The sequence below is a fragment of the Stegodyphus dumicola genome, chromosome 4 (genome assembly GCF_044657685.1).
Source record: "Stegodyphus dumicola isolate Sdum_Otavi_A_Nest chromosome 4, ASM4465768v1".
In the NCBI taxonomy this organism is placed as follows: domain Eukaryota; kingdom Metazoa; phylum Arthropoda; class Arachnida; order Araneae; family Eresidae; genus Stegodyphus; species Stegodyphus dumicola.
Window position 1 is genome coordinate 141,740,686 of NC_140771.1, and position 25,756 is coordinate 141,766,441.

Below are 25,756 nucleotides of genomic sequence, written 5' to 3' on the forward strand. Positions count from 1 at the left end.
CACATATAAAAATAGGAAGTATGGAAACAATTTATTAAGGAAAGAGGGTTGTAACACATTGTATAATAATTATGAAGTTGTAGAAAGACATTTGATAAGCTTAAATAATAAATTTAGGCATGATCTGCATCTGTACATTTGTTATAAAGAAATTATTAATGAACAGTTAAGGGATGGTATTATTGGGCAAGTTAAATTTCATGATGATGATTAAAGAAAAACTGGGTATTTTGAGCCTCATCATCTGTAGAACATGAACCAAAGAAAATATGAAAGTTAGGATTGTGTATGATGCATCGTCAAAAGTTAGAAATGGACAATTGCTCAGTGATTGCTTAGATAGTGGTCCTAAACTTAATCCATATTTGCTTACGATTATTTTGAGATTTTGATATAATTCAATGGTATTTTATACTGATATTTAAACAGTATTTTTTAGAGACTGGCACAGTAGAGGAGGATAAAATTTTTTTGCAGTTTTCATGCAGAAATGAGAAGGAAACTGAACTTGATTTCAATGGTTATGATATCAGAATTTTACAAATGACACACAGTCCCTCTGGTGTCAAATGCAGCCCTTTTATTTTGGCAGCAACTATACAATTCCATTTGAAGAAATGTGGAAATTCACATAGTGAAGCCTATTCTATTTTGAAAGACATGACTTAAGTGGATTATCAACTGTTGAAGAAACAGCATCTCTGGCAAGATACTAAATTCATACTCAGTGAAGCAAGCATGAATTTATGGCAGTGGCTGTCTAATTCCGCACTCCTTAATGAAATATGGAAGGAAAACCAAATTGAATGATGGATGCCATCAAATCAAACAAATAAATCGTTAAAAATATTAGGATTAATTTGGAACAATGATAAAGACACTGAAGTGTCAACTGAATCAATATGCAAAATTTAAATGTGACACCAACAAAATGCCACAGTATTATGAACATGCAGCATGCTATTTGATCCACTGGGTTTAATTGCACCATTTAGTGTTATAATTAAATTGACAGTGTAGATTATTTGAGAAGAGGGCTTAAAATGGGATGAAAATATTTATTACGAAATCAAATTATTATAGAAGGGATCTAAACAGAATTAGGATCTATGTTTCAGGAGTGGTGGAAGGAAGTAGCAAAACTTGAGAGATTTGTCATTTGCCAGCCACATTTTGATGATCTGAAGATTCAGTAGTTGGAAGTACATATATTCTCTGACACAAGCCCAAAGTCTTTTGGTGCAGTCATATATTTCAAGATTAGATACCATGACAAAAGTATGACACATTTTATAAATTCAAAGTGTTATCTAGCTCTATTGAAGAAAGTAACTGCCATGATTAAAAGTGTCAGGCAACTTGATTTCAGCATGATTGTTTCATTATTTATGACCCCCATTTTTTTCAATCAAAGAAAGTGGCATTTACTAGTGGACTGATTCAACTGCACTAGATTAAAGGTTTTGCTAATAACTGGAAACAACTTTTTCGTAACAGTTGCAAATGCAATGCCTGCTAAACAGGGAGATGCTTTAGATTTTCTAAATCTTAAATTCTCCATCTAGATAGCCATATATTATACACTATTATCTTAATCAAAATTTTCATTCTGTTCATGAAAATGGAGTGTCTGACTGGACTGGAATGGAAAATGGAGTGTCAACAAAATCTATCTATTATTAGCGATACAAATTAACCCAAACTACAAAGCAATCAAATTATGGGAGAATTGAAATCATACGACAGTAATATTAATGACTGAAAAATCACCGTTAAATAATACACAGAATAACTTTGGTCTTTCTTGTTATAAATTATCACAACAGTCATTTTCAAACATTGCTATTATAGGATTACCAATTTCTCCAATTTTCTGAGAGTTTAACCATATAAGTTTGTATATTTTTAATATACATTCTTAATAATGATAAGAGTTAAAAAAAATTACAAATAGTGACTTACAAAGGAGTAATATTATGATTCCTCTGCAAGAGATTGACATGATATTGAACCACATAACATCAGAAAAGGGAATGGGAAGTAAAATGGTCTTGCAGATGAATAACTTATTCATAACAGAGAGACTGAGCAATTAAGGAGTGAAGTATAATTTTACCCACTCAAAATTTATGTTTGATACCTGCTACTTTTATGTAAATTCATGTGTCCACTACTGATTAGATTGTGTTGATGGTTGCTATGTTATTTAGAAAACACATATTTATGAGTTTATATGTGTGACACTCCATTCCAACATTAATGAGAGGGAAAAAAAAACATTCCCTACAAAAACTAAATAGCATAATAATATTTGCTACCTAAAAGCCTGAATATTTATACAACATGAACTTCAGAAAGGATACTTCGGATTACAAGCATTTTCTACTACTAATGTATGAAAACAAAAATTGGTACTTGTCTGTTTTACTGGCAACAAAAGTACTAAGTAAAAGATATCTCCAGTTTTAAATAATAGAATTTTAATGGAAATGTTAAATTATAATAAGTGCACTCTTGATTATTGGGCTGTGGATTATTTGGTTTGTAGATTATCTGTGCATGGCGGAGCCCACACACACAAACTCAATGCAATGATTACAAATAAAGATTCTTCAAATTACAGAAATCGGAGATTTATTTAATTGGGAAGAAGTATGCAAAATTCTTCAAAAATGTTGATTAAGGGAACATTGAGGAATGGTTCAATGCTAATTCAACTTAAACTTTCAATGCTTGAGTGATGCAGATATCATTATAAATGGCACAAGAACAGATGAAGCAGAAAGGGATACTGAAAATGCAAGCAAAGAAGATACCCACAATTATATTAGTTCCATGACAGCAAAGACTTCTGTCAAAACTCAATTGTGCTTCGTTGACCAAAGAGAATTTCAAAACAATGATAAAATAGCATTTAGAAATAGGCAGTGAAATTTGACAAATAGTTAATCGTTATAAAAAAAACAAGGTAAAATTACTAATTTTTTTAAGAAATTAAAATAAACAATATACATCAAAATTGATAGTTTGGATTATCAATATTTTTCAATCATCTGTGAGCTGCTTCCTTGGCATTAGCCAGGATAATTGAAAAATAACATAACAATAATAATTCTTACAAATGAAAAAAAAATGATATAATAGTTTTTGTTACTTGGTTTATGGTTTTAAGTTTGCAATATCATTTGGTGATAAATGCTAACAAACTTGATGATTAACAGCTGATAAAACTGACAAATACCAAAAAATTCATTAAAAGGAAAAAAAAGTCAGTAAGACTAAATATTGCCAATCATGAATTTTTGTTTTCCACATTTACACTGCATGGTTAAAAAGGCTCACAGTGAATTAATTTAAGAATTATTACATAAAGTAATTATTTTTGGCAATGTAACTAATACATATTAACAGACAATTAAGCTACTTACCTAGACTCTTCTAGTGAATGCTGCACAGTTAAGATACTTGGATGACGCAGTCGTGTTAAGTTTGCAACGCCTTTTTTTAAAATGCTCAAAATTAATTCTTTTTCTTGCTTAGAATACTTTTCCAATAGCTTTTTTTCTAGAACAAATACAGCTGCTTCCTGAAAGAACAAAGGAAAAGTAGATGTTAAGTATTTTTCCAGTCTTTTTTTAATAAAGCTTTATTATACAATGTACACTATATATGTTATGTAAAATATGTGCATATTTAAATCTATTTTTACATAGCAGATATGTTCTTGTAAAAACAAAAACCATGGCTAAATGCAATTCTTCAAAAAAAAAAAAAAAAGAAAGAAAGAAAGAAAAGAAAAGAAAGAAAGAAAAGGTTGGGGGGAGTTTTCTGGGATGGGTGGGAGGGAGGAGGGGGAAGATGACAAAGTATCTACCCATAGTTAAACAGAAGGACTAGTTTATTCATTTGTGTGACGCCTAAACGATGGGATCCTCCTATGGAGGTTAACAGGAAATAGTCTGACATCACTCTGCTCTGATTTCACCTGTATTAAAAAAAACTAGCAATGTCAACATCCCAAATAAATTTTAACCATATACAGCACAAAGCCTTTAATCCAGACGTCCATAATCTGGAATGATCTATAATCCAGACCTCAAAGCTACAAACTTTCTGCCCATGCGTTTACGCATAATGCGTTTATGTATAACGTGTTTAATGTATAATGGACTATAGGCAAAAATTATCTATTTATCTATTTCAGTTAATGTTGCAGATTCCGTTGTTCCTTAATCTTCTAATTGGATCCGGCTTATTATTTTTTGCAGACTGTTAGAGCAATTTTATAAAAAGTAAGCTTGAACTTTCGATTATTATGTCAAAAAAGAGTTTCCAATTCTGGAGCTGCCAAAGGATCTACAAAGCGAAAGCATGTTTCGATGCCCATCAAACAAAAAGTGGAATATCTGCAAAAAATGGATAAAAGGAGTTATAGAAAGGTTAGTGAAAACGAAATAATTTTGATTGACAAATTAGTCGGTATTCTCGACACAGCAATTATAGGACTTTGAACAGCAGAACTTTGAAGCTGAACAAGAAATTATGTCTGTTTATAGAATTAAAGAGAAAGTATCATCACATAAAACGAAGCAACTTAAACAACTTACATTGAAAGAAATGTTTAATAAAGTAAACAAATAAATACTAAGCTCTTTTTTTTTTTTTTTTAAATTTGATACCCTTTAGATCATAACTGTTCTTTATTTCATAAATTACGGTTTCATATTTTTAATTTTATAATTTCTGCATGTCATCTTACCAGATTTAAACTGATGATCTATAATCCGGAAAAAGCCCTAATCCGGAATCGCCAAAGTCCCCCGATGAGTCCGGACTTTGTACTGTATATTGTTTTCTAGTAAAGAAGTGTCAAAGTCAACTGTTGGCCCACGGGCTGCATGCCCTTAAGTAATTTACGTTAAGGTTTAATTTACCACATGCCCTTAAGTAAGCCCTGCCTTTAAGTAATTTTATGCTGCCTGCGAATATATTTCCCATAAATTAATTAGCATTATTATGACAAGAATTTAAGGAAAAAGTTTACAATTTTAATGGTTTGAAGTTCAGTTTTACATTATATTAATTACCACAAATGAATGTAACTCTTCCGAAAATCTAGAAATAGAGCTAATTAATTTACAATAAATCTTGTTGAAAGATTTTAAGACACAAATTTGATTAACTTTTATTAGGACTTGTCAAAAGTTATGAATTTTTGCAATAAGAATGCTTACTTTGTTTTTAAGCATATTTACATGAGAACTGTTTATTTTCTGCAGTTGAAAATTAACAAGTCTACCCCTCCCCCCCCCCAAAAAAAAACACCAGACTGCTAATGAATATCTACAATCCGTAATGATACTTTTTGGTAATTTCCCTCCAAGATTACAAATTTCATGAAAATCGAAATGTCATGATGTTGTGTAGCTGAAAGATGTAGTAAAAACAAAGATATTTCCAATAATTAGAATGAAAACTTATTTTCTTTTATTTATTAGATTTTTCTGTGACGCAAAACAGAAAAAATAATATTTCCAATAATTTACATACAAATATAATTTTTTCTGTTTTGTGTCACAGAAAAATCTAATAAATAAAAGAAAATAGGTTTTCATTACTTATTATCAAGTTTTATTCATCTTCGGAAACTTTCATATATTTCTTTTTAGTTTAAATTAAATGTAAGTCACTTAGTGGTTCAACATATTACAATCAGTTGAATAAATGCCAGTCTTTAAATTTTAATTTTAACTTCAAGAAAATCAAAACTTACAAAAAAAGCTTAATATTTCTTTGTTTGCATTATTAATCATTTCTTTCAACGTAAGTTGTTTTAAGCTGCATTGTTTTTTGTACAAATTCTTTCTCATTAATTTTACAGGCAGACATAATTTCTTATTAAGTTACAAGTTCCATTGTTCAAGTCCTGTAATTGCCATGTCAAAAATCCCATTAAATTGTCAGTTGAATTTTTTTCAATTTCAATAACTTCTCTGTTACTTTCTCCACTTTCAGTTGTGATGTGGATTCAGAATAATTCAGGATAATAATACTCATAGGCCAAAATATTACATTTAGTGCTATTTGAATTAAGAATAACTGATTTGTTTTTCACATAAACCCAGAGAACTGGCGACAGACCTCGTATGGCCGCACCAGGCGGAAGAATTTAGGGAAGGCAAAATTTTTGGAATTTAGAGGAGCACCGAGCAACAAAATTAAAGGATGAAAATATTTTTAGAATTTAGGGAAAGCACTGGGATCCAACATTTAGGGGTGGCAAAAATTAAAACTTAGAGAGGCGCTAGGTAGCAGAATTTAGGATTAGACTGAAGGGTTCCCCATTGTATTATCACAAAGTTATTGTTTCATTTATGCTAACTTAAGTAGTTGAATGTTATGGAAACCCTAATATGACATAATTGGTTGCGTGATTGTGGTAAATTTTGAATGATGGGAAAAGATTTGTATGGGCTTATGGTGTGTATTGGTTAGGAAGTGTAATGCTTGTTTTGTGGTTTAGACAGTAGAATGGCTGAATGTGGTAAGATTAATTTGAAGTTTCAGTATGATTTGGAATGAAAGAGGAAAACAACATTAATTGATTGGTGTCTAAATGAAGGTTTACTTAGTAGCCATTATAAATATCCAGTTTGTAGGAAGGAAATGCATATGGTTGAACGTCGGAGGATACCGAACACTATGGATGATATTTTTTACTCTTAATTTGTGAATTTATGTGGCGAAGCCGATATATGGATTCTAGTTCAGATAATTTTAGGAAGTTTTTGGATGCTGTTAAGGAATTTTGTATGTCACAGACTGAAGATGCAGAAATTTCTAAATAAGGTAAGTGGATATTTGATTTGTGCAGTGCTTAGATGCTTAAGATGAATTTCCTTATATATTGTTTGATTTAAAATGTAGCTTACTGAGATTACATATTTTTTGTTTGGCTTGTAGAACTGGGTGCTTCTTTTGACTTTTTAAGTGAAAATAGGTTGTACATGGACAAAGTCAAGGGGTGCGCAATGGCAAGTTCATGCAATTCTCTGATTTTTTATTAAGTGAAAATAGGTCGATGTGTACATGGATACTGAGTATGTGCAATTCTTTGACTTGTTATTTTGTCTTTGTGTAGTGGTGATTTTTGCTCGCCAAAGCCACAATATATAAAGCCAAAATAATAAATCAAAGAATTGCACAAACTCGGTATCCATGTACTGCCAAAAATCACCAAGGGGCACCAGTAAATATATTTTTACCAAATTTAGGACCTGCAGAGACTGCATAAGGCTGTAAGATATACAGCGTTGGCCCTTGATAAGCCTCATGTATATGCTGGAATTTATTTATTCGGATATGCCTTAAGCATATGCCAGAATTAGATGCAAGTATAATAAATAACTAAACTAATACAATCAGGCTTAACTGTCTCAGAGCGCAATAGAAGCAAGACAAAATTTAGTGGAACAACTCATCTTTCATCACCAATCTCATAATCCATAGCCAATAATGTATAGCTGATGCCGTTAAGCTAGGCTAAAATTATACTTTACGGAATTTCAACCAATATAGCAGATTGCGCTCTCCCTTAGCTTTCTGATTTAATCCAGCTTAATTATTTTTTACAGGCTGTTTTTATTACAGCAATTTGATGAAAATTAAAGTTTCAATTTTCGATCATGTTGAAAAGAGTTTCTAATTCTGGAGCTGCAACAGGATCTACAAAGTGAAAGCATGTTTTGATGTCCATTTAACAAAAAGTGGAATTGCCATAAAAAATGAATAAAGGTATATCCGTCTCAAAATTATGCAAGGAGTATGGCATTGGAAAGCCAACTGTATATAACTGACATCGGAAAATAGAAAAAGAAACTTTTTGAATATTTTGTGGATGCCGACAACCCACTTGCAACGAATTAAGAGAAAAATTATTCATTATGCTAAAAGTGAAGATCATGTCAAAGTGATAATTGAATGGGTCGGGCAGCATCACAGAGAGTGTGCCATTGACGGGTCACATGCTAATGGTGCAAGCTAAAATATTTCACTAAGAAACGAGCTTAAGAACCGAGTACACATATTCAACAGGTTGGCTAACCAAATTTAAAAATCATTTTGATATAAGGAAATTAAGAAATTCAGGTAAAAAAGCTTCAGCTGAGACTGAAGCTGCTAACTACACTGACTACCAATAAGTATTTGGACACCTATGCAAATGACGATATCTGCGGTCCTAAGGTATGTCACGGACTCCGCCGGTATATATTGTGTAGGAAACAGCATCGGCTTTAGTGGCATGCAAGATGCCTCGCAGTTCGGAGCTCTCTGATTTCGAGAAAGGTACAATTATCAAGTATCACAAATGTGGCCGATCCTTAAGGGACATATCTAGCAATCTGAAGTACACAAAATCGACAGTGGCCTATGTGATTAAGAAGTGGAAGGTGAGCGGTGATTGTCGGAATGTGCCCCGAGTCGGCAGACCAACGAAACTGGTAGAGACCGACGAGTGCTGTCCAGGAAATTTGGAAGAGCCGCACCCAACCAATGACCCTCATCTAAGAGGAGTTTCAACAGGCATCCAGGAGTATTGTTTCAATGAATACCATCCATAAGGAAGCACATCTGCTTGGTTTTCATGGTCGTGCTACTGCCGATAAGCCTTTATGATCAAAGTCCAACCACGCTGCTCGGTTAATGTGGTGCAAAGCACATCAAAATTGGACCGTAGATCAGTGAAAACAGGTTCTTTGGAGTTACGAATCAAGGTTCACCTTTTACCATCTACCTGGAGAACATCTCCTGCCAGAATGCATTGTGCCAACAGTCAAGTTCGGCGGAGGAGGAATTGGGACCCTTGGTCCCCATTCATGGTAAGCTCAACTCCGATGCCTACTGCACTATTTTGGATGACAATGTGCTTCCTACGTTGTGGCAGTTTTACAGGTTGGACCCCTGTTACTTTCAGCACGACAATGCCAGTTGTCATGTTTCGACGTTAACCAAGGCTCGGTATGGGGCCAATGGAGTTCATCAAATGGACTGGCCTTCCCAGAGTCCAGACCTGCACCCTATCGAGAACCTCTGGGACGAATTGCATCGCCGAATTCAGGGGTGCACTACCCGTGCAAAATCAGTGAAGGAACTTCTATGTCTTCACCAAGCCGAGTGGAAGAAAATACCACTAGCCGTCATACAAAGACTTGTGGAAAGTATGCCCCGGAGGGTCCATGCTGTAATTACCTCTTGTGGAGGCTCTACCAACTATTGATTTTGAATAAAGTTAGTTTTTCTTTTCTATCACAGGTGTCCAAATACTTATTGGTAGTCAGTGTATTTGCAGATGAATTCATTGAACTCATTAATAATTAAAAATATCGCCAGAAAAAATTTGCAAAACTGATGAAACTGGTCTTTTTTGGCAATATGTAACACAAAATACCTTGGCAACCCATAAAGAAAACACTCCAACACATGTTACAGATTCCAAAGGAAGACTAACAATTTTAGCAAACAAATTTCTTGAATAAGGACAAGACTACTCAAGAATTAAAAAAAAAAAAATTATCGTAAAATCTGCTTTGTTGAGCATCATCAGATCATGACAGGATGCATCTCCAGATACTTTAAAAAAAAGCTTGGCATAATTTATGGCCAGCTAGCATATTTCATGGTGAGGTTTAAGAATAACATAGCCACGAAAGTGAAGGTTTTCGGATATCATAAACCAAAGGTTAAATTTTCCAATTAATGGATTTTTTAAAGAAATGTGGAGAAGCGGAAATAAATGAAGATGATATAACAGAAGTTTTTCATTGCGATGACAGTGCCCCGATTATCAATCAATTAATGGATTGCAAAATCTGTAGTATGGTTCTAGATCCAGAAAATACTGCTACCGATAGTCAAGAAAAAGACAGAGAAGTTATTGAAAATGAAAAAAATTTCAATTTACAAGTTCAACAATTATAGGACTTGAACAATGGAACTTTGTAACTGAATAAGAAAATATGTCTGTCTGCAGAATTAAAGAGAAAATATTAACACAAAAAAAGGCAACTTCTCTTATATGCACCCTCAGATTGCCAAATTTCTCGCCAAACACGCCACCATATTACTACCTAAATTTTTTTTTGTCTACATTTCGAATTTTAAGCCTAAAAATGTCTCCAAAAATGTGGTTTTCTCACATGCAAAAAACACGTTTTAAAGACACAGTTTAAGCTAAAAAGCCAAAAAAAAAAAAAAAAAAAAAAAAAAAAATTTAGATGGCAAAAACGTAAAGTTTCTAACCAAATATATTTAACAAGAATACATGTACACAGCAATCCGTTTTAACTTCAAAAACAGCTACGAATTGCACATTCTACGCAGTGAAGAAATCTATGAACTACGCACACCTCGCTTCAATAAATTAGCATAACAACAATAAATTTCAAAGAATACCTCGTACGCAGCATTCTGTTTAAACTTAAAAAAACATCTACGAATTGCACAATCTAGGCACAAACAATTCAAAAAACAACATTAACAACAGAAATTCATCATAAAAAAACAATGAATATAACATTCCACAAAATAAAAGCAGTAAGATAAAATGCACTTACCATAATACATTCCTGAATAAAATTTCGCCTGTCACACAACGTCTCTGAACAAAAGTGCCACGATTTTGCTATATAACATGTCTTTCTGAGGTTCAAAATTTTGAAAGTAACGATAAAAACTTCCTCCAAAGTTAACATACTACACGAAAACCACAATCCAAATCTTAAACTCCGCTGACAGCCACATACTTTACTAGGAACCATTTGACTGCAAATCCATAGAAGAACTCTCAGAAACGCCCTTCTTCATCCGAGTTCTCATAACAGCTCCATATTTCAGTCTCCATTTTTAAAAGTCCCACAGAAATTCCAAAAATACACTTCAATCTTCATAAACACACCCGTGAACAAAAGACTCGTTAACAACTCCAACATCATACCTTTTAATACTAAATTTACTTTACACACAATCTAAAATAAGCGACCGAAATCTTGCCACCACATCTATCATTGCAACATAGGCCATTTTAAAACATGCACGACACGAACCAACGAGTCCAGCAAAAGATTTTGCCATACAACACGCAATCGCGCCAAATAACAGCGCAGTACACATATCCCCACATTTGGTGATATTAGGGCGCATATAAGAGTAGAGCCAAAAAAAGCAACTTAAATAACTTATTCTGAAAGAAATGTTTAATAAAGTAAAAAAATACATATTAAGCTTTTTTTTTTGTAAATTTTGTTACCCTTTAGATCATAAATGCTTCATTATTTCATAAATCATGATTTCATATTTTTAATTTTACAATTTCGACATACTATTTTACAAGCTTTAAACTGATGATCCAATAGTCAAAATCCCCAAAATCCGGATCTGGGACTTTATTTAAGTATGTTTTGCATTAATGCCTTTTAGTGTACTAAAAATAGACACCTAGAAAAAGGGCAAGGATTATTGCACTTAACAATCTCCTATCTATGGCTAATAAATATTGTTCTCACGACTGGTGTTAGAAAATTGAGCTTTTCTTGAATTCTGAGAATCACCATCAAAGTGGATAATTTTTTCCAGGAAGGAAGGGTAAATGTGAAAGGAAAAGGAAAACCACTCCAAAATCTGATAGATTTCCAACTCTGAAATGACATTATTAATCCAACAAAAATCAGCAAAGACCTTAAAAGAGATCTTTTTATTATACAGTACAAAGTCCATAATCCAGACTCGTCGAACTTTGGCGATTCCGGATTAGGGTTTTTTCTGGATTATAGATCATCAATTTAAATCTGGTGAGATGGCATGCAGAAATTACACAATTAAAAATAAGAAACCGTAATTTATGAAATAAAGAGCAATTATGATCTAAAGAGTATCAAAATTTACAAAAAAAAAAAAAAAAAAAAAAAAAAAAAGCTTAATATTTATTTGTTTACTTTATTAAACATTTCTTTCAATGCAAGTTGTTTCGATTTTTGTGCTAATACTTTCTCTTTACTTCTATAAACAGACATAATTTCTTGTTCAGTTACAAAGTTCCACCTATTGGAAGCGGTATTTTCTGAATCTAGAACCATACTACAGATTTCGCCGTCCGTTAATTGATTGATGATCGGGGCATTGTCGTCACAATGAAAAACTTCTGTTATATCATCTTCATTTATTACTGCTTCCCCACATTTCTTTACAAAATCCAATAACTGGAAAATTTCACCTTTAGTTTGCGATGTCCGAAAACCTTCAAATTCGCAGCTATCATCTTCATCATCGTCACAATGAAATATGGCAGCTGGCCATTAATTATACCAAGCATTCTTTAACGTATCTGGAGACACATCCTCTGAACGCACATGTGTAAAGCATACCCCCCCCCCGAAAAAAAAAATTTGTGGTTTGTGGCTTTGTGGTCTGGATTATAGATCATTCCGGATAATGGACGTCCAGATTATGGACATTGTACTGTATATCGTATTACATAAGACTTCTCACTGTTGGTCAAAATGTGAGGAAGCCTATTGAAAAATAACTCAAATAAAAGTAAAGATCATTTTCAGTAATGAAACTCCTTTATTTGTTATTTGGTTAACATCTAACATTGTTAGACAAAGCAAGGGTGAATTAATCAGACCTTAATATATCTGACACACCCCAAAATACCCTCAAAAACTAATACTTTTAGGTTTTTACACAGCACTTGAAATTTAGTTCCTATTGATGAATGTTGAATTGATTGACGTATAAAGAAATTTAAAAACATACGATTGTGCCATTCTCAAAAACCTTTGCAGGGACATTTCAGCACGATTTGGTTCTATGTCACAATTTGGAACCTGTCAACAGGTGCATGTTGGAAAATAAAATTACTCTGAACGCCGCAGTGCAGCGTGCAATGAGTTGGAAGTTGATCTGTCAGCACTACTCTTATCTTCAGGGCAGATGTTTTCATTTTATTTGGCTTATAATTCCTTACTAAATGTAATATTTTATCTCGATGTATTCCGTCTTTGATATTATTTAAAATCAAATTCCTCGTCATTATAATTTGCTTCCGATAGTGAAGAAAGTTACACAGAGGTTATTGAAAACGAAAAAATTTCGATTGACAAATTAGTCGGTATTCTCGACACAGCCATTATAGGACTTGAACAGCGAAACTTTGTAATTGAACAAGAAATTATGCCTGTTTATAGAATTAAAGAGAAAGTATTATCACATAAAATGAAGCAACTTAAACAATTTACATTGAAAGAAATGTTTAATCAAGTAAACAAATAAATGTTAAGCTTTTTTTTTTTTTTTTTGTAAATTTTGATACCCTTTAGATCATAATTGTTCTTTATTTCATAAATTATGGTTTCATATTTTTAATTTCATAATTTCTGCATGCCATCTTACCAGATTTAAACTGATGATCTATAATCCGGAAAAAACGATAATCCGGAATAGCCGAAGTCCCTACGAGTCCGGATTAACGACTTTTGACTGTATCATTTAAAGAATAGAATTATCTAATCGTTGCTACATGTTCTATTCAAATACTAAAGCTAGAATGATGTACAAAAGAAATTAAGCAAAAAAAACAAAAAAGAAACAGTTTTTCACAGACGATTGAGTATTTCTCATACAATTAATTCAGTTCTCACTTCGCGAGAAGGCAAAAATACATAAAAACTCAAAATACCTATATTAAAAATTACAAAGTAAATCTTAAACACTTATTACCTCGAAAAAATTCCAGAAAGAATTAAGCTTGATTTAATTGGCAATAATAAATAAAGGCGTTATCTTTGTTGTTGCAAAGCTAAGTTCTCTAGATTGGCAACAAATCCACTAGTCTGCTGTTTCAAATGTAAACAATCAATGGGCGACATAAAAAAAAGGCTTAGCGGCACTTAAATAACTTTGTTGATAATTCTGAAAATATTGCACACAGATTTATTAAAGGCATACAAACCTTAACCAAAAGATAAAAACAACATAATTCAATCGTTTATAAAGCAAAAATGTACAATTTACAAACATATAAGAGTAAAGAAACTGAGATTACTGAGCCGGGTAACAGAGCGGATATATATATAAATATATTTATATATGTTTGGTGCGGCTGATTGCAACTAAAATACGAGGTGCACAACTACATGTTATAGCAGTCCTATATACAAAATTTCAACGTTCTGAGGTTACTCGTTTTTGAGTTATGCGAGATATGTACGTACAGACGCCACAAAAAATTCTCTTCAGAATTAATTTTAAAGCAGTTTTATAATTTTTTTTGGAGGAAACGAGTCTTTTATTCTGTCCTTAAGTACAGATATAATGCAAAAACATCATTAAATTGCATTCGATAGCGGTCAAAATGGATATTTTCGTTGAAATATGCTGCCTGAAAGTTTTCGCGATTACAATACTTTCTTTTTACTTCGTACAACGAAGTAAAAAACGGGGAGGGAAAGAGGAGAAAATAAATTTTAAAAAATCTAAAAAGTTTCAGATTTTAAACTACGCAGAAAGGGGCTTTTTTTTAACATTTTGTGTGTTACATTTATTAAATATCATGTTCTTCATACTTAAACCATAAAATTCAGTCTAACAGCAATATCGCAAAATAATTTTAAAATGAGCATATCTTTAGAATTTCCGATACAGAGTCTCACGCGCTGAAGATAATTTTTTTTCCTCCCTGTATAGTGTTACCATTGCTCGCTTTGAATTCATTTAGTCTGTTAATAAAAAAATTGTTGAAGTGTTACAAAACATGAAATCTATAACAAAACTGTTTAGATGGATTTGAATGGGTTTGCAGGAAGAAAGGTTCAGATGTGGCAACACCGATATACAGATGAGAGTTCAGATAATTTTAGGAAGTTTTTGGATGCTGTTAAGGAATTTTGTGTGCCACAGACTAAAGATGAAGGAACTTCTAAATAGGGTAAGTGGATATTTGCTTTTTGTAGTGCTTAAATGTATAACATGTTTTTCCTTTTTTATGTTATTTTATTGTTTGATTTAAAATGTAGTTTATTGAGATTATGTAATTTCTGTTTGCCTGTATTGTAGAATTGGGTGCTCTTTTGACTTTTTAAGTGAAAATATATTACATGGACAAAATGAAGGGAGTGCGCAATGCAAGTTTGTGCAATTCTTGGATTTCTTTAAGTGAAAATAGGTCAACGTGTACATGGATAAAGTCAAGGGAATGCACAATGCCATTTTTGTGCAATTCGGGGATTTTTTTAAAGTGAAAATAGGTCGATGCGAACATGGATACCGAGTTTGTGCAATTCTTTGTCTTGTTATTTTGGCTTAAGTAGAGGTGATTTTTGGTGCAAAAATCACCATTATGCAAGCCAAAATAAGTCAAGGAATTGCACAAACTCGGTATCCATATACCGCCAAAAATCACCAAGTTTCGCCAAGGGGTACCCCAAAATATACTTTTATCGAAAACTTAAACTATATTTTAACTGAGTTGAAATGTTAAGTTTGTAATATTCTGCGCAAGATTTTTTTAATTATAAATCTTCTTTTGCGTGTTGTGTGGTAGTTTTAGCATTTAACACATATATGTTACACATATATATACACACATATATGGCGAATGTAAGCATCGAATTACAAGATTTATTCAAAAGCACTCACAGTTTGTGAAGAGTAAATTGATCATATGTGCCGTTTTGTGAGTTACCTATATGTGGTTGGGTAAGTGCGGGAATGATTTTATATGATCGGAATTACGTATTGCTAAAAATACAGTGTCAGATTTGAAAAGTTTTTGTAGAGAAGTGAGCATAGAGTTATGCTTGAAGAAGAATGTGGTGTTGGGTGGGGTGCTTGAAGGAGAATGTGATGGGGCGCAAGAGAGGACTGACGGTAAATTTCATTTATTATTATTGACTTAAGTAAAATATTGGGTGCTTGCCAAATATGGCAATTCAGATGTTCGGTAGTTAATTTATTCTACTAGCTTTATGTTTTGTTTTGTATCATTTTTCTGGAAACATTTTTTTTTACAACTCGAATCAATGGAATTGGTTATGCACGAGTTTCTGCAATTTTGAACTTTTTTTAAGTGAAAGCAGATTTTTGAGTATATGAGCAATGCAGAGTTTATTCAACGTCTGATTTTTTTTAAGTGAAAATAAATCTACATGTACACTGCTCAAAAAAAAAAAAAAAAAAAAAAAAAAATGGGACAGTCCTATATCTCCCGATCTACTGGCCGATTGACAAAATTCAAATTGCGTTCTTCATGTCTCGAAAGCGCGACTTAGGATATATATTAGATTGATATTTAGCACTATTCTAACATAGGTATTTTGACACAAAATAGGAGTCTGAATTCTGAAATAACATACCAATTTTTTTACATATTTCGATTCTACGACTCAAATTACGCCTAAATATGAAATTTTGTAAAATTTGGAGCGAAATTTACGGAGAAATTCACAAATTTATGTTGGCACTTTCTTGTCAGTTTGCGCCAAGAATACTTCACTTGGCGAACTTCTTAATATATGGCAACCTAGTTTCCTTTCCCGTGAGAGAAAAAAAAGTCACCATCGTTCCTTTTTTCCAAATAATATTCTTTATATTATATTTTTAATTATAACTTATTATTTTAAGTAATTTTTTCTTTTTCGAATTTCATTTTAATTGTTTAAGTTGCATGGTTTTTTTCGAATAACTGTTTTAAAAATTCCTATTTACCTATTCGAACTGCGTAAATAAAGGTGCAGCAATTATTTTTTTTCAAATAGTTTTCTTTATATATATTTTTTGTCATAGTTATTATTTTAGGTAATTTTTAAATTCTTATACTTTTATTTTAATTGTTTGTGTTGCATTGTCTCTTCAGATAATTGCTATAAAATTTTCTATTTATTCCTTCGAACTGAGCATTTTAAATATATTTATTTATATAAATTTTCCAGAATTTGATTTTATTTATTTGAATTGCGTTTCTTTTGGAGGAATACTTTGTAACCCAGACTACGATGCGTTTGAAAACTGCATTTATTAAAAGAGAAAATACAGTAAAGCACAGTTAACACGCCTTTTAATGTTCCATTCAGAAAAGATATACATAAATAGGAGAGATGTATAACCGACATTTTAACTTAGGATGACTTGCATACACTGCTTTAAACAGTTTTACAATTGTGCCCATTGCTTTACACAATTTTATCCTACATTTGGTTTCTTAAATGTTATTCATATTTTAGACAAATATTTTATTTTTGAAATCGTAAGAATCAAATATCATAAGATTAAAAAGTTTTAAATTTAAAAAAAAAAAAAAATACAAATACTAAATTTTACCCAAAAATTTATTTTTTCTTCTCTTTTTCTTCAGGCATTATACTTTATTCTTGCTCTTTTTCTTTAGGCATTCCGCAAGTATATTAAAAAGCATCCAACTTTTCGAAATATCTTGATATTTCTGACATCTCGATATAATTTCATTTTTCTGATATCTTGATATAATTTTAAATAAAGTTATCGCCTTCCATTTCATAAAGGCCCATAAACGGCTGAGCGGTAAAGTCACTGAACACTGGTAGTTCACTCCGGGGTTCGAATCCCAGTAAACGGGCTGGTTGCATGGGCGTTTTCGTGGATTTTCTCATGTGTATCGTGTATGCCAACTGATTTCCCTTAGAAAGTTCTTCACAAAGGCATCCTTCTTTTTAGGCAGATAGCCCTGCTTTGACGTAACTTAATAATCCAATTCAATCCATTTCATCAATATTTGGTCAGAGCCTTTATCAGTCTTTAGAGGCTAAACATTTTGAAGGTATGAGATGAAAGGAAAGACTGGTTTTATCAAGAGGTTTTGGTTTATTTAATTATGACAAAGCACACCAGGGCTATCTGCCTAAGGGAAGGGATGCCTTCGTGGAGGACTTTCTAAGGGAAACTGGCTAGCATACACGTTACACATGGGGTAAAGCACGAAAACACCCATGTCACCAGCCCGTTCGCGGGATTCGAACCTCGGACCGAACTACCAGCGTTCAGTGACCGCTGTTTCACCAGGAGGAAAAAAAAACCTCTTTAGGTGACACCCACATACATCACTGGATAAACTCCTAATCTTCAAATAATTCGAATGAGAAAATCATGGGATTCTCCATTTATGATACGATATGATGTTCTATAACGTAATTTAAATTTATACAACCAAATAGTCTAAACCATATTGTCTTTTCTGTTAACCACAAGTTCAATTGATGGTATTTGCTGGTGTACATGTCCAAGTGTTTTTTCTTTGAACACCTAAATTCATTGAAGTATCTTCAAAAGTATCTGAAGTATATCAAAAGTATCTGAAGTATATCAAAAGTATCCTGAAAGTATCTTCAAAAGCGTCCAACTTTTTGAAACATCTTGGTATGTCTGACAGCCAAATTTCCCTGCAAAATTTTGCTTACTTTTCTCCCTAATTTTCTTCTTTCCTTCTACAGTTATTTTCAGTGCACACACAAGAAAATTAAGATTTTTCGATTGCTAGACTTCCATACATTTTGCTTTCTTGTCAATTTTTTAAAATATCAATTACATGAATTGCGTTTCAGCTGAAGACAGCTTTTCATTTTCTAGTCATTTTAGCTATAAATAAAAAAAAAAGCGAAGTCCAAAGGATAAATATTTTAATTAAAAGATTTTTGCTAAATGAAAAGAAATAAAACAGTCCAGCAGGGTTTATTCTGTTCCACCGAGTGACTCGATTCTTATATCGGCTGAAACAATCTAAATCATATTAAAGATCATGTTTTTTTATACAATCTATAACGCAAGAAAAAAATTAAGAGGATTAATATAAAAGATTATATTTATATATATATTTTTAAAGCTGGGACATGAACCAAACTGTCAAACTTTTAAATTTACATGGTGGTTATAATTAAAATTCCAATTTGAAATGGTCATAAAAGGAAAACTACCGGACCAAATGTTATCAAACTTGGGAATCGTGTATAGGAGGTTATGGAAATTTATTTTCCGCGAAAAAAAAAAAAAAGAGTTCAAAAACTCACCACCAGGGCGAAAATGGCGCTGTATACAATATTGTTAAATGAAATAAGACATGAAAACATCTGTTTAAAATGTGTTTAATAGTTTCCGAAACATGTTACAAAGCATGTTCAATGTAGCGTCCAGCATTTTCCGAAAGCAAGTTAAATCCTGTTACTGCATTCTCAACAGCAGCTCTTAGCATATCAGGAGGAATGTTAAGGACATGTCAGTGTATCACAATTTTCATTTCTGCCAAATTGTTTAGATTATCACCATAAACAGTGCTTTTGAGATAACCCCATAGCCAAAAGTCACAGAGGTTGAGGTCTGGTGGGAAGAGGGGAAGTGTTGGCTTATAAGACGTTTATTCGTGAAATGTTGCCTAAGTAACTGTGCGATACACGTGAGGTTAGGCCCAGCTCTGCATAAAAATCGTAGTATCTAAAATGCCATGTTACTGCAGTTCATGTATCATGAAATATTTTAACATTGACTCCAAGTGAGCTGCAATCACAGTGGTCCAGCTGTCGACTGCTCTTCAGAGAAAAATGGTTCAATTATAAAACTAGCTGTCATTCAACACTAAACGGTGTGGAATGACTGCTATGCAATCGAATGCAGTAGGAGAATGCAATGGAACTAGGTAGATAGCATGAGGGACTTCTTTCGCCCAAATCGATTAAAAGCGTTTTGAATCAGTGTCTTCATGTTTTAGGGCCGAATTCAGGGTTAAAAAATTACAATTTAGCGATCTGTCAGAAAACGATTTCCAGATTTTACGCACTTGTGCGAGTGATTTGCGATCTCACATTTTCTAATCGCTAATTCGTGGTTTTCACGGACGAATTTCTCATTTACACGGAGGGCGCACTCGACGTTTATCGAATTTAACGCCTTTAAATGATATGTTTCTTAAGGGTATACAACATTTTAAACTCGTGTAACAAAAGGTTAAGTTAGATTCCGACCCATATTTCGTTTAACAATATTGTATACAGCGCCATTTTGCCCTGGTGGTGAGGTTTCGAACTTCCTTTTTTCGCGGAAAATAAATTCCCATGACCTCCTTTACACGATTACCAAATCTGATAACATTTGATCCAGTAGTTTTCCTTTTATGACAGTTTCAATGTGGAACTTTAATTATAACTACTCTGTTTATTATTAAATTTTAATTTGAAGCTATGCATTATATGTATACCATGCGTAAATTTTTTGCTTTTATGGAAAAATAAAGAATCGAAGCAAATATACTTAGGGTAATGGACCAAAACTGAAAAAATTTCCCCTCCCTCCGAAAATCAAATATTGAAACTTCGACCTTGAATTTATTGGGTTATCAAAATATTTAATTTGACTTATTTCTAAATCCTAGTTCTGACAACAATGCCGTCAAGAATTCTGAATTACTTAAGCTGAAGTAAAAGATTTAGTATATATTCACTGTATGTTAATAATGTAATCAGAGTGTAATAAAAATAGATATAGAATTTGCGCTGATGCAACTTTTTGTCTGACTGCACAACATGTAATGGAAGAGAAGGCTTGTAGAGATCTGTTTTTGATATGCCTCTAAAATTAGATGTCATACTCCTTTTGTCTCTTCAATGTCAAAAAACTTTCCTTTGAGAGGCAACTTTAGTTTTTGGGAAAGAAAAAAAAAATCACAAGAAGACAAATTTGAAGAACATGCAGTACGATTGAGTACACATATTTATTTTAGGAACACAAGCGGTTCTCCGACTGGTTATTGAATAATGAAAAGATGCATTGTCATGCAATACAAAACATTTGGAATACATTTTCTGACTGAATAACATAAGATTAAAAGTCATCTACTTAATTCAGAGCCATTTACAAGTCAACTACTCGGCAATTGCAGAATCGTTTTCATCCTCAGCTTGTAAGACAAACCTAATATCACTGGATTTAAACACTTCTTTAATCTTGCGAGAACATTCCTTCTTTAGCTCATATTCCAAGAATATTAAGTGAATACAATTATTGCAAAAGAAATTGAATATTCATTTGCACTACGGCTTGGTAGTTAACTAACGAATTAACAAAACTTAAATTCTGCTTTTTGTGTCTAAGAATACAACAATATTTTTTAAATATTTACAAATAAAATATTAAATTGGAGATTTACTTGGAGCCTCATCAGTTGCCTAGCATTTGAAGATTGTTAAATACTAATTGTTTGTTGCAACGTCTAACCCAGGCTTGCATGGTTGGTTTTCATAGTTTTCTATGTTCTCCTTACAAAGGTTCTCTATGAAAGCATCTTAATCAAATAGTTCCCATGTTCTTTCTATGTTCAAATAACCAACTAACTTAGTTTAAGCGCAATTTCCAAGTGAAGTTACTAGCAAAACTCGAATACTCATTAAAAATTACGTAGCTTGCCAATCGGGAGTAACATGAAAGATATGGTGCCAATAATTGAATTGCTGTTACGGTACGCTGTTTCTAAACTTAGATGGTCATTCCTTAATTAAATAGCCCACCAGCAGCTGAGCGGTAAAGACGCTGAACACTGGTAGTTCGCGTTCTGAGGTTCAAATCCCGCTAACGGGCTGCTGCATGGGCGTTTTCGTGGATTTCCCCATTGTGTAACGTGTATACCAGCCAGTTTCCCTTAGAAATTCCTCCACGAAAGCATCCCTCTCTTTAGGCAGATAGCCCTCGTGTGCTTTGCCATAATTAAATAATCCATCCAATCCAATTCAATCCTTAATTAAATATAATTGATTTGTATTTTCTACTAGAGTTGACGGTAAAAATTGAAGTGTAAATAAATAATATCGCGCGCAATCTTGATTAATATAAAATTAGAAATATTTGCATTCAGACAGAAAGTTTTTTTGAAATATTTGCAGTTACTTTATAAGAAGGATTTATTAATAACCGTAATAATTACTTATTATACTACTGATGATCAGGATTCAGTTCTTGACAATTACATTCTAAATTAGAATTTTAAGGATTGTCCACAGAACCTGCTGACTTATCCAGCCATTAAGTAGCTGCAGATCATTTCTACATAACCATTGAACTTCCATTAATTCAGTCTCTAGAGGGTTGTATGTTTATATCATAATTTGACTTTTATAAAAATGATTATTCTAAATCTTATATTTCTATAAAAATACACTGTGATTTAAAAATATGGATGATAGTATCAGCCGCTCTTTCAGCCACTTCATAAGCAACAGTTTGTTTAGAAATAAAATATGCAGTTAATGTCATAAAATATTTTCATAAAATTCAAATAAACATCAAACGAAAATTCTCAGTTTTGGACAATTCGAATTTAAAGTAAAGTAGCAGACAATAAAACGCCGAAGGTAAAAATTTACTCTTACAAAAATTTACTTTTATTTTTTTTTAAAAAGGAAGAAAGAGAGAAATTTAAAAAATAGTTAAAAATTTGAATAACATCATCTATAATTTTAAAAAAAATAGCTTTTCATATAGTATTAAAAAATATTTATTACGCATCTTTGAGAGAAACAATATCATATTATTAATTCTCCGTAAAATTTTACTTGAAATTTAAGGTTAAAAATAGCTGTGGCAATTCACTGTAAGAAAAATCCATAAACCACATTTGGCATTATTATCGCTCAAAAAAAAGATGCCAAATTTCAAAACGCGAAAATATGTAAATTCGTGTATATCTTAGAAAATTTTGAATAAAAAAGTCTAATTTTTTGCAGATATGCTTAAAAATACACCTACTTTAAGATGACGGTAAAAATTTTATAGGTTATAATTCAAAATTTTTTTCGAAAAATTTATAAAAATGATTTAAAAATAGAAATTTAAAAAATAAAACACAAAAAATGGGTAAATTTTATTTGGAATGAACCTAAATTTCGAAATGTGAAAGGAAAAATCAGAAAAGTTTAATAAAAAAAAAGAGATATTAATAAATATTTGCCAAATTCAATTAACATTGAGGAGCTAAAATTTTGAGACCTAAGATTTTAAAAACTACTCGTACGATTTTTACAAAACTTGGTATTCTGGCATAATTTGAGTCGTAGAATCGAAATATGGAAAAAAATTGGTATGTTATTTCAGAAAATGTCCGATTTTGTGCCAAAATACCTATGTTAGAATAGTGCTATATATAAATCTAATATATATCCTAAGTCATGCTTTCGAGACATGAAAAATGCAGTTTGAATTTTGTCAATCGGCCCAGTAGAACGGGAGATATAGCACTGTCCCATTTTTTTTTTTTTTTTTGGAGCAGTGTACATGACCAAAGCCAATGTAGCATGCAATGCCGAGTTTGTGCAATTCTCTGATGTTTTTCAAGTGAAAATAGTTCGATGTGTACGTGGGCAAAGCCAATGTAGTGTGTAATGCCAAGGTTGTGTGCGATACAGTTTGTGCAATTCTCTGATTTTTAAGTGAAAACAGATCAATGTGCACATGGGTAAAGCCAATGTAATGCGGAGTATGTGCAATTCTCTGATTTTTTTTAAGTGAAAATTAATCGATGTGTGCATGGGCAAAGCCAATGCGGTGTGCAATGCAGAGATTGTCCAATTCTCCAATTTTTTTAAGTGAAAATAGATCGACATGTACATGGGCTAAGCCTATGTGGTGAGTAATGCTGAGTTTGTGCTATTCTCTGATGTTTTCTTAAGTGAAAATAGGTCGAAGTGTACATGGGCAGTGCCAATGTGGTGCGCAATGCGGAGTTTGTGCAATTCTCTGATTTTTTTAAGTGAAAATAGTTTGATGTGCACATGGGCAAAGACAATGTGCTGTGCAATGTCGAGGTTGTGCAATTCTCTGATGTTTTTAAGTGAAAATAGATCAATGTGTACATAGGCATAGCCAATGTGGAACGGAATGCCGAGGCTGTGCGTAATACCGAGTTTACATAATTCTCTGATGTTTTTAAGTGAAAATAGATCGATGTGTATATGGGCAAAGCCAATGTGGTGCACAATGCTGAGGTCGTGCGCGATAACGGCAATTATGCCATTCTAATGTTAAGTTAAGTGAGAATATGTCGATGTGTACATGGGCAAACCCAATGTGGTGCGCGATGCCACGTTTGGGCGATTCTCTGATGTTTTTAAGTGAAAATAGATAGATGTGTACAATGTGGTACGCAATGCCACAAAAGTGAAAATACATGGATATGAACATGGACACCAAGGTTGTACAATTCTTTGATGTTTTTCGAGCGAATACAGATCATTGTGTACAAGGGAAAACAAGGTTTCGTGTGATGCCAAGCAGTAATGTAACTTTTTTATGTGCAATGTTTAACATATTGTTTGTGTATTTTAAATTTGTATTGTTGTGTTAATTGTAAATAATATTTGAGACATTTTTGTTATTCAAATTGTATTTTTTATTGGTTTTTATATGTTGATACAGTCAAAAGTCTTTAATCCGGACTTGTCGGGACTTCGGCGATTCCGGATTATCGATTTTTCCAGATTATAGATCATCAGTTTAAATCTGGTAAGATGGCATGCAGAAATTATAAAATTAAAAATATGAAACCGTAATTTATAAAATAATGAGCAATTATGATCTAAAGGGTATCAAAATTTACAAAAAAAGAAGCTTAATATTTATTTTACTTTATTAAACATTTCTTTCTTTCAACGGGCGCATGTGTACCTTACGCATAGCCGAAATTAGAAAACTGCAACCAGAAAACTATTTGATTTGTATTCGTGATATTTATAATGACGAGGAATTTGATTTAAATCATATCAAAGACGGAGTACATCGAGATTAAATACTACATTTAGTAAGGCATTATAAGACGAATAAAATAAAAACATCTGCCCTGAAGATAACGATAGTGCAGATCAACTTCCAGTTCATTGTGCGCTGCGACGTCCCCCCCCCCCCCGCGCAGAGCAGCGTGAAATTGATAAACAGTTTTCCGAACGGTTAGATAAAAAAAGGATATACCTTTATCCATTTTTTGCAGCAATTCGTTTTTTTTTTTTTTTTTTTTTTTGATGGACATTGAATCATACTTTTGTTTTCTAGATCCTTTGGGAGCTCCAGCATCGGGAATTCTATTTGACATAATCGAAAGTTCAAGCTTACTTTTATAAAATTGCTCTTACAGTCTGCAAAAAATAATAAGCCGGATCCAATTTGAAGATTAAGGAACAACGCAATCATCAACATTAACTGAAATGTATAATTAGATAATTTTAGCTTATACCGTCCATTATACATTAAACACGCACGCGAAAGCGTATTCTGCGCTTGCGTAGACGCATATGCGCAGTCGTAAATGTCTTGCGCGCACGCGTAAAACGCCTGTGAGCATGCGTCAACGCGGCGCATGCATAGAAAGATTTTAGCTTTGAGGTTAGGATTATAGATCATTCCGGATTATGGGTGTCCGAATTAACGACTTTTGACTGTAATACTTTCCGAATTACGATAAATATCGATAGTCCGAAGATCTACTCAACAGTAGCAAAACTGTAAACTTTGACCCTATGAGTAATGTTTATGTCATTATTTTAATACGTTGTGTTTGGTATCGTAATTGCACTTGATAATACGAGTTCATTGATAATATGTGTGTGTGTGCGTATGTGAAGCATTGCTTAGTGTTCCAAATTTGTAGTACTTATTTTCTTATATTATTTTCTTTCATTGTGAGAAATTAGATTTTTTTATT

General features: G+C 32.6%; 1 protein-coding gene across 1 annotated transcript in view; it reads right to left on the minus strand.

The window, feature by feature from the left end:
* Positions 1-25,756, minus strand: part of LOC118193691 (SCY1-like protein 2) — a 104,592-nt gene that overhangs the window by 73,495 nt on the left and 5,341 nt on the right. The window contains exon 3 of the mRNA XM_085815565.1: positions 3,429-3,586. Within this exon, the coding sequence (XP_085671691.1) occupies positions 3,429-3,586 (158 nt within the window). The remainder of the gene's footprint in view (positions 1-3,428; positions 3,587-25,756) is intronic.